A 13743-nucleotide genomic window follows, 5' to 3' on the forward strand; every position below is an offset into this window, starting at 1 on the left:
ACCTGTAGTGGATGTGTTCACCAATAGGACCCCACTGTTTTAGTTCAAGCGTAAAATTATCAACACAAAACCAATATCCACTTGCAAGTAAATTTGAAATTTGTGAGCTCCTTTGGTGGAAGATATGTTATGATTTACCCTGGCAAAACACTGTAACTTTATTGTTTCCTGGAGTGCAACTTTCCCAGCATAATTAGACTTTGACTACTTATATAAATGCGATATTTTAAGTAGATAATGGAATTCAGGTTTTGATCGGGCAGACATAATCATAAACCCTTTTAGTAACAAAATCAGTTCATAAAAATATACCGGCCGTCAACTACAAAGGAAATTTATTTAGTATTGTCTTGAATTGTTGCAAAGAATACTACTTTAGAAAGCATTTAATGAAATGGGTGGACACACATATCAACTGAGTTATTATATTGTAATACGTCAGTGTTGGTGTATGAGCATGTATATAATTTCATTGAGCATAAACTGTGGAACATATCAATATTGTTGATTTCGATTTCGATGTTTCCCTCAGTAGAAGTGTCATGGCGTCAAACATTATTGTCTTACTTATTATTGCGATTGTAGGATTAGAAAATGAACAAAACGTCAATACAAACCCATCTAAATATTCAGGTGACTTGTTCCACCATACTTGATATGCAATGTATGACTGCCAACACTGAGCCAAGGGAAAACTATCCGGCTAAGCTTATTTTTGTATATTTTATGTATGTATATTATGTTTTGAAAAGAGAGAGAAGAAAGCTTCAGGAGAGCGGTGAGATAGCAGCCAAACGTGAGCCTGAACGTTTGAGATTTGAAAGTGATGAATGAAGTTTTGAGATTGCGTGCAAAAGCTAATGGTCAATATGGGGACTTAGAAAAGTTGGCGCAGTCCATTGTTAGTTCTAAGGGTTCAAAGCAATCTTTGTTTGACGAGACTAGGGACGAAATGTATGCATTTATTTCAAGATTCGAGCGATTTGCTGCAACTCAGAAATGGCATGATAGTTGGGTGATGAATCTTTGTGCATTATTGACAGGCAAAGCTTTGTATGTAATTTCTGCATTGGTGAGTGGTATGCCTGTTGTTCATATGCTTTATTGGCAGTACTGAGGTTGAGATCCTGTGTGATAGTGGGTGTAGTTCGGTTGTAGAACGTAGAGAGTTTGTAGAGGATAGTCAATTGACTTGGGAGAGTCGTACTTGTATGATGATGGATGGTACATGTCGGAAAGTCCCAGTAGCTAGACTATGTATAGATACACCATTCTATGTTGGTGAAGTCGGGGCACTGTCTATGAGGACGCCAGTGTATGATCTTATTATTGGTATTATTATTGACATCACAAGTCACTGTAAGAAAATTAATTTCTTGATTGATACTGGTGCAGAATCAACATATTGGATGAAAGTGACTTTGAAAGTCAAGTTGAAACGGACTTATACAAAAGTATTTCCATACAAGAGTCAATATCCAATCGAAACCCTCGGTGAATTCCGGACTGACATCAAATGTAAAACGAATGCTGCTAGAAAATCGCTATAAAATATATTAATTCATGTCGTCAACCACAACGGTAATTTCGGGGAATCGCTACTAAGTTTTCAGAGAGCAGAAGATTTGGAACAAATAATTAAACAAGTCGGAGGACAGACCGCAACGGACAAGCTAGTGAGCGAATGATTTATTCACAGGCCTAGGCAAAATGACAGATTTCCAAGTAAAGCTACACATTGACGAGACTGTTCAGCCCGTAGCCCAACCGCATCGTCGCATACCGTTTCATATTCGCGAAAAAGTCGAAAAGAAAATTGCAGAAATGTAAGCCGCCGACATAATCGAAGCAACACCATGGATATTGCCAATTCTGTCATTCCTAAACCAAGTAATCTAGACGATATGCGGATATGTATTGACATGAGACGCGCGAACGAAGCCATCAAACGCGAGCGACACATTATGCCGACGACTGATAAAATCATTCAAGATCTGAACAACTCCACAGTGTTTTCCAAACTTGTTCTTAATCAAGGTTATCATCAACTCGAGCTAACACCGGCATCGAGGTACATTACTACGTTTAGTACACACGTTGCTCTACGCCGTTATAAGCGACTCAATTTTGGAATATCATCGGCATCAGAAATATTCCAAAATGCTAATAGACAAGCAATCGAAGGTATACCAGGCGCAAAGAACATTGGCAATGATATACTCATACACAGCAAAACGCAGGAAGACCATCAAAACAGTCAGAGCTGTATTACAACAACTATGCGAAAGAAAATTTACTCTAAACAAACGAAAATGTGAATTCAACAACTCAAAATTCATATTCTACGGTCATCGGTTTTCAGCGTAAGGTATGTCACCAGACCCAGAGAAAGTCGCGGATGTCAAGAATGCCGAAGCCACAAACGCGACTGAGGTAAGAAGTTTACTCGGTATGGTAACATATTTCTCACGATTCATACCAATCTGATTAAAATCTGATGTAGTGTACGGGCTTTAATTATTTTGGCTATAAACTTATTTTAATTTTATTTTTTATTATATTTGTTATTGATGCCCTTTTATTTTATTATTTTACTTTGATTTTGAGATTTTTTTTTCATTCCGCCCTACCTACATCTGATCCGACGCCTATGTAAGTCCCGTTCAAATCTCGCGTAAGTAACAGCCAATCACAGCCCCCCTTGTATACAGGCTGTCGGTTGCTTACTTTTCAGTGTATACGGGCAATCTTTCTGTACATTATATTTTGCCCACTTGAATAAACCATTAATAGAAAATTGCTAGTATATTTTTATTTGCAAAAGAAATTCCACAGCATTTTACAATTTTTGTCATTACATTGAATATTTGTTTCACTTCCAACAAATGTGTACACTTCCAGATACATCTTCGCCAGCCAAGGTTCGTTCATTCAGTCATCGCTTCAATTTTACATCACTGAGCATAATTATCTAGAATGGAAGCAAAAAAATAAGTAAATCGTAATGATTAGAACACTCTAAACAGCTATAGTAAACAATTCAAACTGATTTTAAATTGTATAACGGTCACCGGCCCACGGCATCGACGCAGAAAATTGTAGCAAACAAATATTTCCTGATCAATTGCGATGTGTTCCAAATAAAAAATATTTTATTCCAGTCCAAATCAGCTCAATTACTTTAATAAAGAGTTATTGTATAATGTACAAAATGTTGATACAATTTGATGAATATTTACAGCTTCAATACCGTAGACGATTTTGGCCCGATCGTCAACAAAACATCACCCGTCTTCAGGGCAGGCGACTGGAAAAAGACACTGGTGTTCGGTCGAACCGGTGGAAACAAAATCAACACTCCCAGAATAACTATGCGGAATAACGATCTAAAGTCGAACCATTCGAGTCACAATATTAACATAAAAATGACTTTCGTTGCATTTGACAATGATAAACTTACCGAAAAGCCGTGTTATTCACGGTCGATAACGTCGGTATAATCCGCCATTTTATTTGAGTGTGTTTGCCACCCGGTGACGTCATCATGTGCGCTATAGAAGGAGGTATGTGATTCGTTGACTAAAATCGTCGATAGTGGGTCTCGTTGAAACCTCGTTACATAGGCGTCGGATCAGATGTAGGTAGGGCGGAATTAAAAAAAATCACAAAATCAAAATCAAAGTAAAATAATGAGATAAAAGGGCATTAATAACAAAAGTAATAAAAAATAAAATTAAAATAAGTTTATAGCCAAAATAATTAAAGCCTGTACACTACATAAGATTTTAATCAGATTGGATTCATACCCGACCTAGCGACTATTACGCAACCCCCTTGATTATTAACCGTAAAAGACGCGGTATGGGAATGGTCGAGCACTCATCGCAATGCGCTAGACACGATCAAAGATCGATTAACATGTAATTCATTCATGACATACTTTGATTCGAATAGAGACACTGAAATCGTAGTAGACGCAAGCCCTGTTGGACTAGGAGCAATGCTCACTCAGAAAAATGGTGATGAAGACGCTCCACAAGTTCTGTGTTACGCGAGCAGATCGCTTACTCCAGTCGAACAAAGATATTCTCAGACAGAACGCGAGGCGTTAGCTGTTGTATGGGCTTGTGAGCATTACTATTTATACGTATATGGCAAACCTGTAACCATAGTAACCGATCACAAACCGCTAGAGCGTCTCTACAACAACCAAAATGCTAAACCGCCAGCCAGAATCGAGAGATGGTCCCTACGGCTACAAGACTATTTATTCAAGATCGTGTATATGCCGGGAAAAGACAATCCAGCTGATTACATGTCGAGACACCCGAACACGAAAAACACGCCAAACAGGAGACAAGAGAAAGTCACTGAAGAATATATCAACTTTATCGCTGGTCATGCAGCACCCACGGCGCTAACCTTGGATAAAATCAAACAAGAAACGAAATCTGATCCTACACTGCAAGCCGTGACCATGGCGATTAAAACTGGTAGATGGTACGACCACACGAATTCTTCAGACATCGATTATACAGACATCGACCGAATGTCTTTCGAAATGCTGCGAAAAGAAATAAAATCATTAACACTGGTGTCAACTCAAGATCAACTTTATGCGGATCTCGAATTATCATTCCGAAATCGTTACAAAAGCGGACAGTTAGTCTCGCCCACGAAGGACTCCAGGGTTTAGTCAAAATTACTGAGAGAAAAACTTTATTTTCCCAACATTGACAAGCTGGTGAAAAATAAAATCAAAACCTGCTTAGCCTGTCAAGCCGCCACACCACAGAATAGACGTGAACCATTACAAATGACGTCACTTCCCGACTACGCATGGCAACACGTGTCGATGGACTTCTGTGAGCCGTTCCCCAGTGGAGATTATTTGCTCGTGATAACAGATAACTATTCCAGATTTGTTGTTGAAATAATACGCTCTACTTCATCGTGAATCGTAATCCCGATACTCGACAAAGTATTCTCGGAATTTCTGAAGTCGCAACATCAGACAATTGACGCCTTTCCAGGGCCAAGATTTTAGAGACTTTGCAAAACATCTTGGTTTTAAACACTGTAAGGTTACTCCCCTATGGCCACAGGCAAACGGTGAGGCAGAACGAATGATGAGAACGCTAGGAAAAGCCATCCGCACAGCGCAAGTTGAAGGGAAGTCGTGGAAACACGAAATGTACTTATTTCTGAGAAATTATCGTGCGACACCACACAGCACTACTGGTGTATGCCCAGCTACAGAGGTATTTCAACATCCAATAAACATAAAATTGCCGACATTGAATACTTCTAAGAAGCGGCGAAAAATACAACTTCGGGATAAAGTTTCAAAACAAAAGATGAAGAAATACGCAGATAGGAGTCGAAATGCGAAAACGTCGGAAATAAGAGTCGGTGATTCCGTTCGCGTTAAAATACAAAGAGAGGAAAACTGGAAACGCCATTTCTCGCCAAGCCATATGAGGTCACAGTACAGAAAGAAAGTTTGATAACAGCTAAACGCGGTGCACACATTATTACGCACAATTCGTCATTCTTCAAATTAATACCTGAAGTTGGAATTGATCACCGCGTCAGCGATCGAGATACTGCCAACTCTGAGGATGAAGAGGAAATTCCTCTTGTACCAATGTTATCCCCGGGACACCACGATCGCACATGGCTGATGATAAACTTCCAACACCAGAAAGGAGATACCCGACTAGACGACGCAATCCCCCAAAATACTTGGGATGGGAAAAATGAAATAAAGTCAGATAGTAGAGATAATTAGCATCATAGGAAGTACTTAAGTCATTGTGGTGGAGCAGAATTAGCCTCCAGACTTAGTATATCGAGAAAGGAAAAGTCTATCCTTATCTCATAGTTAGTTTTGTTGTTTTAAACTTTTTATTCTTTCAAACATTTTACAGTCTGGTTAGCAAGCAACGACGAGTTGAGTTTTGGAACAATGCAGACTCTAGATACTGAAATGCGAAACGTGTTGAACTTGTATTAAGATAAGGAGAGATGTAATGGTGTTATCTGATATGTAAACATTGTATCTGATCCTGCCATCTGGCGCATGAGTCATTGCTATAAATAAATCACTTGCACTTTAGCATTGAACCGAGTTGTATCTAGTCTTACTTGCTCCCTATTATCCACGCATTGTTATACGGGGTTGTCAATACGTTACAATAACAAGGTCATTTTGTTTTAAATAATGCTGTTCCAGAGCAATACCTCTCAACATGGACAAGTACATAGATGACAATCAGATAGAAGGTGGCTGAATTATAATGTTAAAAAATCATAATCTCACATAAATTCCACAAATAAACAAAGCAGTAACAAAATAAAATATGAAATCGATGTAAAGTGAAAAAGTATTGCCATGATGTTAAACTGTGAGAACGCTATAATACTAGGTGGTTTGTAGCAAGTCTTATATAGACTCACCATAGTCTAAAAATACAACACAACACTTCATAAGGTAACACTACAGGATAAGTTGTGTTGTGTTTATTATTTAATAATATTTTGAAACACAGTACCTAATCAGTCGGGACAGTCTTACAACATCTAAAGCATCTCAATGACACTATCACGGTGTGTTTCCTGATAACTATGTTGAACATTTTGTGCTTCAGTTATTTGCATTACATTGCCTTGGATATATTGAAAATACGCAACAGCATTGTCAGAGCACTAATGATGTTACCAATTGTTTTGGTATTAATTGTTATTGCGTCGTAGTTATAATAACCTAAGCTATATGTTACAGGGTAGATAATAATCTCATTCTAAATAATACTCAAACTATTATATGATTTCCATTTCAATTGTATTCACATATAAATTGTAAACCACTAGACCCGTGTCTATGTAAGTAATGCAAATCACACATTTGTCACATCACATCATATTGCGACTACATGTATATTTCTGTAAACCACTACCCTTGTATGCACATGCGGTTGGTATATTTATAATGTTGCAACATTTGGACAGTGTATGTATGACACTATCATCTAGATCGTGAATACTTGTACTTATATCTAAATTCACGTCAGAATTAATAACTACTACAGATGAAGTATAATGTCATAATAACACCATTTATTGCACAGTTAGCTCCCTATTACATCTACTTTACATGTTAATCTGATTATTTATGTGCATGCTATTATAGAAGTTTCCATCAACAAATGGTGGGTACATGTAAATCTAGATTAATCACCATAAATGTGATCTAGAACTATAAAAACACTTTATTGCCAATAGATTTCAAGGTTCTGATCAATGATCACGATTTCATATTTAATATTAATTATTAATTTAATTTTAATTCCACTTGCCTAATCACTATACAGATACCGATAATTATCATCAAACATATTCAGTATGCCGAAGTGTACGGCTTGGGGACTTGTAATGACAGTCAGTCAGGTGGAACAACTTCGAGATTATTTTAATTCCTTTAACACTACCCAATTAAAATAACTATTGATAACTGGCACAAAGATAACAAATTCCATTTTTTCTATGTACTAGCTTGAATTAGATTATCAACAAAATCAGAATCATCAGAGTAATATGCGCAGGTATAGATGGTATACTCATCATCTCTGCGAGTCAAACAGATTCTATCGCGTGTAGTATCTTTTTCAGGAAGTGACCCTTTTAACTCTACTTGCTCGGCGATGACTGATGGGCAATCCTGTATGTGAAAAGAACCATAGATTTATGGAATCAGAGGAGCCAATGTAGATACAAATTAACAAACAAACAATTACAATGTTCTCCCCAAAAATGATTCTTACATACCACACAATTCAGTTAATTTGTTAATGTCTTATTGTAGGTAGTATTATTATATCAAACTCAAACAATCCATCTTAGCAGTTATTAACTTGTTCAGTAGTTCTAGTTTGTACTGTAAAATATATAATTATATATTTAAACAATTGAGTAAATAAATGATACAATAATCAAACCATCATAGCATGTTGGATGTTGCAATGGTTTGGATATTATACCATTTATTTTCCTCTAACGCTAGCTAAACACCTTTCAATTGCCATAGTGTTGATGCTTTTATGATTTGTGTAGTGTACTCACCACAATTTTACAAACACATTGAACCCACGCATCTTCTATTGCATAGACATCACATAGTTGACAATTGTCAGTTGGTACCTCTCCAGTTCCCTGTAAAATAATGTACGTCGATATATGTAACGTTATTTTAGGTAATAGAATATTAATAACAGCTTTGTTAGGTCACAAATATTAGAAAATGTTGTTGTTATGCAGTATGATTTTTTAGCAGTGAATTTCCCTCGTTAGTTATGACATAATTTAAAACGCTCAACAAATGCCGTGAGATCTGGTTTAGTACCCAACTTGTCCAAACCGAATCCGGAAAAGTCCTAAATGGGAATCATTGCTTTATCACACATTAACAAACCCGGCCTGTAAGAAATCCCTATTTCTATTGCACACAAACACTCATATTGAATATAAAAATATGGTTATTTACAGTAATATTCCACTAAACTTACTACTCGTTTGTTGTATATAAACATAGGTAATGTTTAACTTGATTTAGAAAAATTATATCTGATTGCGCGATGAAAACAAATGGATAGTTGAAACAAAATAACATACTATGTCACCCTTTTCTATGGAGTCAATTTGCGATGCGAGTATTGCGTCATACTCATAGTGACGTGTACCAGGTAGGAATGCTGCATTTCCAAAAAAATATTTTGCGTGAAACCTAACTTCTTTCCCCTCAATTGTATTTTCAATGTCTGCTATGTGAATTGGGCAGGTGAAATCCTCAGTGCATACATCGTGCCATACTCCATTTTCGTACATTTCATCACGACAATCAATGCAAGTGCCATTAGCAGGGTTTCCAGGGTGATGTTGTGCATTTGATATGAGTGTTATGGTGATCAGAGCCCAAAATGAAAGTAATACAAACATAGTTCCTGTAAAATAAAAAAAATGAATAAATGAATGAATTAATGAATAAATGAATAAATGAATAAATGAATAAATGAATAAATGAATAAATGAATAAATGAATTAATGAATGAATGAATAAATGATAAACAAACAAACAAACAAATTAGCCCGATGCCTAATAACTGAGGCGAGGGTGAGTAGAAAGACTGTTTGCCACGTAAAAACTTTGAATGGTGCTGATCTGAGAGATTCAAAGGGGACTCTGCTTAGAACGGCCAACACAACCGATAAATTCCAATTGGTTGGTTCCCTCTTCGGGGTCTAGGCCCCTGATTAAACAGTAAACAGTCTCCTAATGGTAGGACACCCGGCTAGCCTCGTCCTCAGAGAATCCCAATGTTGGATGACAAGGCTGACCTATAGCCAACAATCGCAAGTCCATTTCGTTCAAACGATGGCCGAAAAGTCAGCTGTCTGGGTCTCCACTACAACAATCAGTGTAAGCACATCATTTCGAGGCGTAGGCTGTGTTGGTGGGATCCCTGTTCGCCCTGGCCAGGGCGTTGACAGTCCACTCAGAAAATATCTGAGAGTCTCGATGCATGTAAGTGGTACATTGCTGGGCTCAAATGCAGTGCGTTGTCCGGTTGGGAGAGCAGATCCAGAAGCACCTCTGGTGTTTCGACTAACATTTCCAACAGTAGTGGAAACCAGACCTTGCCGCCACGAGAGGGCGTCCGCTTGTCTGTTTCTCGCTCCTGGAAGGTGGTGTGCGGCTAACTCGACATTGTATTTCATGTGCCAAAAGAGAATTTGCTCCACTAGGACTGACAACGATGGGGATCTGGTATAGGAGACCACAATTGTGTTGTCCATGCGAATCAAGACTCTGTGGTCTCGAATTGTGGGAAGAATGTGAAGTAGGGCTAAGCGCACTTCTTTCAGTTCCAGCCAGTTGATATGGCAGTCCTGAATCTAATGCAGGGGCCATATTTTCCATTGGGCTTGTTCGTCCCATATGTGCATTCCCCAATATGTGCGGGAGGCATCTGTTTCCAGAGTCATAGCCGTGGCGAGTGGTTCCAAGGGGACCCCCTGCCTGAGGTTGGCAATTGCCGACCACCAGGGCAAGGCATCCCTTGCTTGATATGAGAGTGTTACTCGGCTCTCCAGTCCCCGTAAGAGAGCTCGGTGTTGCAACAAACGTGTGCTGTAATGGGCGACTGTGTAACACGGCCTGGGGGAACTACCCTGCGAACCGCTGACATCATTTCAATGATTCGAACTCCCTGGCCAGGAACACCAACTGTTGTGTTGGCTGAGGGTGGGACTTGCTCGATTTACTAGGAAGCACAACAGGTCTAGAAAATCTAATGTTAGCCTTACTGTTTGACTAACCACGCATTGTTTGGTTGTGTAGCATCAAGCCATCTAGGTACACGTTGATGTTATGTGTAACGGCGCAGCAGTAGCACCACCTGTTTCCACACTCTGGTGGATACGTATGGAGCAATTCAAAACCTGAAGGGGAGCACCCCGCACTCGACTACTTGGCCAAACTGGGCGAATCGAGGGATCGCTGACTCACTGTGTGTATCGGTATGTGCGGGTAAGTATCGCTCAAATCTAGCGAGGATGACCAGTAGAAACAGGACACAGAGAATAATATGGTGCTCAGCGTTTCCAGGAAACTCATACTGATTTAGTCTGCCTAAGTTCAGAACGGGCACAGGCACCTTTAGTCTCAGTTGTAGTATTTGGAACCACCAATATTTGCGAGTAGAAGCCCGGACTTAACGCTGAGTCCCCTATCCTGTATATAGCGCCCTTTGTAAGCAAACTATCAACCTCCTGTCGGATTGCTCCCGCTTTGTGGGGATCCCCTGGTAGTGCCCGAACAGGGGGTTGGTGCCAGGGAGTGGAGATTGCAGTGGGATCTTTTAACCGTGTATTTCCACCTGGAGAGTCCAGGGAATGGTCCAGGGACTTAAGTGAAGAATATATGAGCCCATGGGCTTTACTTGCTGTCTTTGTGAAATATAGTTGTATCTAGTGTTTGAACATTATATGAAAGATATGTCCACAAATAAGGTCCCACTGTTTCAATTCCAGCAGCAGATTAAAATTATCAACACAAAACCGATATCCCCCGGCTAGAAACTTTGAAATTGAAGTTCCTTTGGAGGGCAATATATTATGATTTGCCATGGTGAAACACTAGATTCGTTGTTTCAAATATGCCCTATTCACAGTAGAATTAGGCAATGACTAGATATTTTAAAGTAGATAATGGAATAGGAAGCTTTGATTTGGGGTAAACATAATCATAAATCATTTGTAAAAATACAGGCAGTCAACCACAAAGAAACCTAGTTGTTATTGTAGTGACTAGTTGCTAAGGATACTACACTTAGAAAGCATTTGATAAAATTGATGGGCACGCATATTGAGAGCGGTAATTGATTGTAATACGTGAGTGTAGGTGTAGGTGTAGGTGATTGTAGAAACAAAAATGTATTTTCATCGAGCATAAACTGTGAAACACATTTATATCTTTGATTCCCTGTTTGTAGTATCTCTCAGTAAAGGTGTCATGAGGTCAAATACTACTGTATTAATTACCATTGTAATTTTAGGTTTTAGAAAATGACGAAAAGATAAATACATACCAATGTAAACATTCAGGTGACACATTCTACATACTAGACATGCAGAGCATTGACTGCCAATACTGAATCCATGAAAAACAATCAAGCACTGCTTATTATTTTTGTAATTTTGAACTGAAGAAACAGTGTGTACGTGTACAGTCGCGTGTCCCACTCATGACACAAAAACATACTTCATATTATGTGCAAATAATTCAAATCACTGATTCGTCTACTGATGGATTTGTATACTAAATGAATACAAAACATGGAAACCAATAGTGAAAGCATATACATACTTAACAATACTTTTGATCATATTTAACAAGTCAAACCTGTATTGTTGACGTGAAGACTATCCAAACGTGCATGCCCAGTTGATGTTTGTTTCCCATAGCTTTGTATGTGTCCCCAATATAACTATCGTGCGTCATATTTTTAGCATTTTTGTTATCGTTTAATCTGTAGTACGTGTATCTCTCTGTATGCAAAACGAGTCGGTAATATTGTTAAATCATGTTCATAAAATTCGAGTTAAGCAAGTTTGATATTTGTTTTACCGAAAACAAAATTAAATTCTGAAACACAATTGATTATAGTTTGATGACGTTTCAGTAGTACCAATATTTATTACCAGCATATTAACGTTTTGTTCTCATTTGGTCCAATTTTGCGCTGATATCAACTATTTTCGTCACAGGGGTGTATCTAGTCATTCGTTTGATAATTTTCAAAAAATATTGATGATTTTGAGCATATATTTTGATCTAATTTGGGGATTCACTTAACAAATATAATTCAAACAAAGTTTAAACAACACCAAGTTATTAAAAACAAACATTCTAGTAGGAAAGTGTCAAACCATTAACAAAAAACAGTCTAACCGGTAGTGGATGTGTTCACGAATAGGACGCCACTGTTTAAGTTCAAGATTAAAATTATCAACACAAAGCCAATATCCACTTGCAAGAAACTATGAAATTTGTGAGATCCTTTGGTGGAGTATATTATGATTTGCCCTGGCAAAACACTGTAACTTTATTGTTTCCTGGAGTGCAACTTTCCCAGTAAAATTAGACTTTGACTACATATATAAATGCGAAAAATTTTAAGTAGATTAGACATAATTATAAACCATTTGTAGTAACAAGATCAGTTTATAAAAAGATACTGGCCGTCAACCACAAAGGAAATTTATTTGTTATAGTCCTGATTTGTTGCTAACAATAGTACTTAGAAAGCATTTGGTGAAATGAATGGACACACATATCGACTGAGATATAACATTGTAATAGGTCAGTGTTGGTATATGAGCATAAATATAATTTCATTGAGCTTAAACTGCGAAACATATCAATATTGTTGATCTTGATTTTGATGTATTCCTCAGTCGAAGTGTCATGGGGTCAAACATTATTGTCTCATTTACTATTGTAATTGTAGGATTAGAAAATATACAATCAGGTGACTTGTTCTACCACACTAGACATACAATGTATGACTGCCACTGAACACTGAACCTAGGAAAAACAATCCAGCTATGCTTACTTTTCGTAATTTTGAGCTAAAGTAACATTATGTAAGTTATGTACAGTCCCTCTCGTAACACAAAGAAGAGTCTATGTTATGTGCAAATAATTCAATTAACTGATTCGGATACTGATGGATTTCTGTACCAAATGAATACAAATATGGCAACCAATAGTAAAAGCGCGTACATGCTTAACAACATCTTAGATTACATAAAAGTAGTCAAACCTGTATTGTTGTCGTGAAGACTGTCCAAACATGCAAGCTCAGTTGATGTTTATTTCACAGTGCTACGTATGTGTCCACAATATATCTACCGTGCGTCATCACTTGAATATTTTTAGCATTTTTGTTATCTTTTAATCTTTTAATACTTGTGTCTCTATGTCTGGCAAAACGAGTAGACTACATTGATGTGTTCCCTGTCAAATCATGTTCAGAAAATTCGAGATAAGCAAGTTTGAGATTTATTTTACAAAAAACAAGTAATTAATATATGTAAAATTAAATGCTGAAACACAATTTATTTAGTTTATTAAAGTTTCAGTAGTACCAATATTTATTACCAGCATATTAACGTTTTGTTTTC

The 13743-nt window shown here is 37.6% G+C and overlaps 1 protein-coding gene and 1 long non-coding RNA gene across 2 annotated transcripts; both read right to left on the reverse strand.

The window, feature by feature from the left end:
• Positions 1-2792: 2792 nt before the first annotated feature.
• Positions 2793-3851, reverse strand: LOC146745879 (uncharacterized). Its single transcript, XR_014929543.1, has 2 exons — positions 3461-3851; positions 2793-2971 (listed from the first exon to the last, which is right to left on the reverse strand). It is a non-coding gene; the product is annotated as an uncharacterized LOC146745879 (long non-coding RNA).
• A 3246-nt stretch (positions 3852-7097) lies between these two features.
• LOC102802742 (uncharacterized) lies at positions 7098-12058 on the reverse strand. The gene is made up of 5 exons (XM_085498791.1): positions 11960-12058; positions 10713-11025; positions 8671-8999; positions 8122-8211; positions 7098-7720 (listed from the first exon to the last, which is right to left on the reverse strand). Exons 1-5 carry the CDS (start codon positions 12056-12058, stop codon positions 7544-7546), a joined length of 1008 nt encoding a protein of 335 aa, XP_085354917.1. The 3' UTR covers positions 7098-7543.
• Between the last annotated feature and the right edge of the window lie 1685 nt (positions 12059-13743).

This window comes from Saccoglossus kowalevskii, chromosome 5, assembly GCF_978046115.1.
Source record: "Saccoglossus kowalevskii chromosome 5, keSacKowa6.1, whole genome shotgun sequence".
NCBI classification, from domain to species: Eukaryota; Metazoa; Hemichordata; class Enteropneusta; family Harrimaniidae; genus Saccoglossus; species Saccoglossus kowalevskii.

Bases quoted from the DNA above. Each gene is read 5' to 3' on its own strand.
- LOC102802742 (XM_085498791.1), bottom strand. From the start codon at position 12,058: ATGACGCACGATAGTTATATTGGGGACACATACAAAGCTATGGGAAAC. The intron at 11,026-11,959 runs GTTTGACTTGTT...TTCAAACACTAG, and splicing joins TCTTCACGTCAACAATACAG to ATACAACTATATTTCACAAA. The intron at 8,212-8,670 runs GTATGTTATTTT...ATTATTTTACAG, and splicing joins CCATAGAAAAGGGTGACATA to GGAACTGGAGAGGTACCAAC.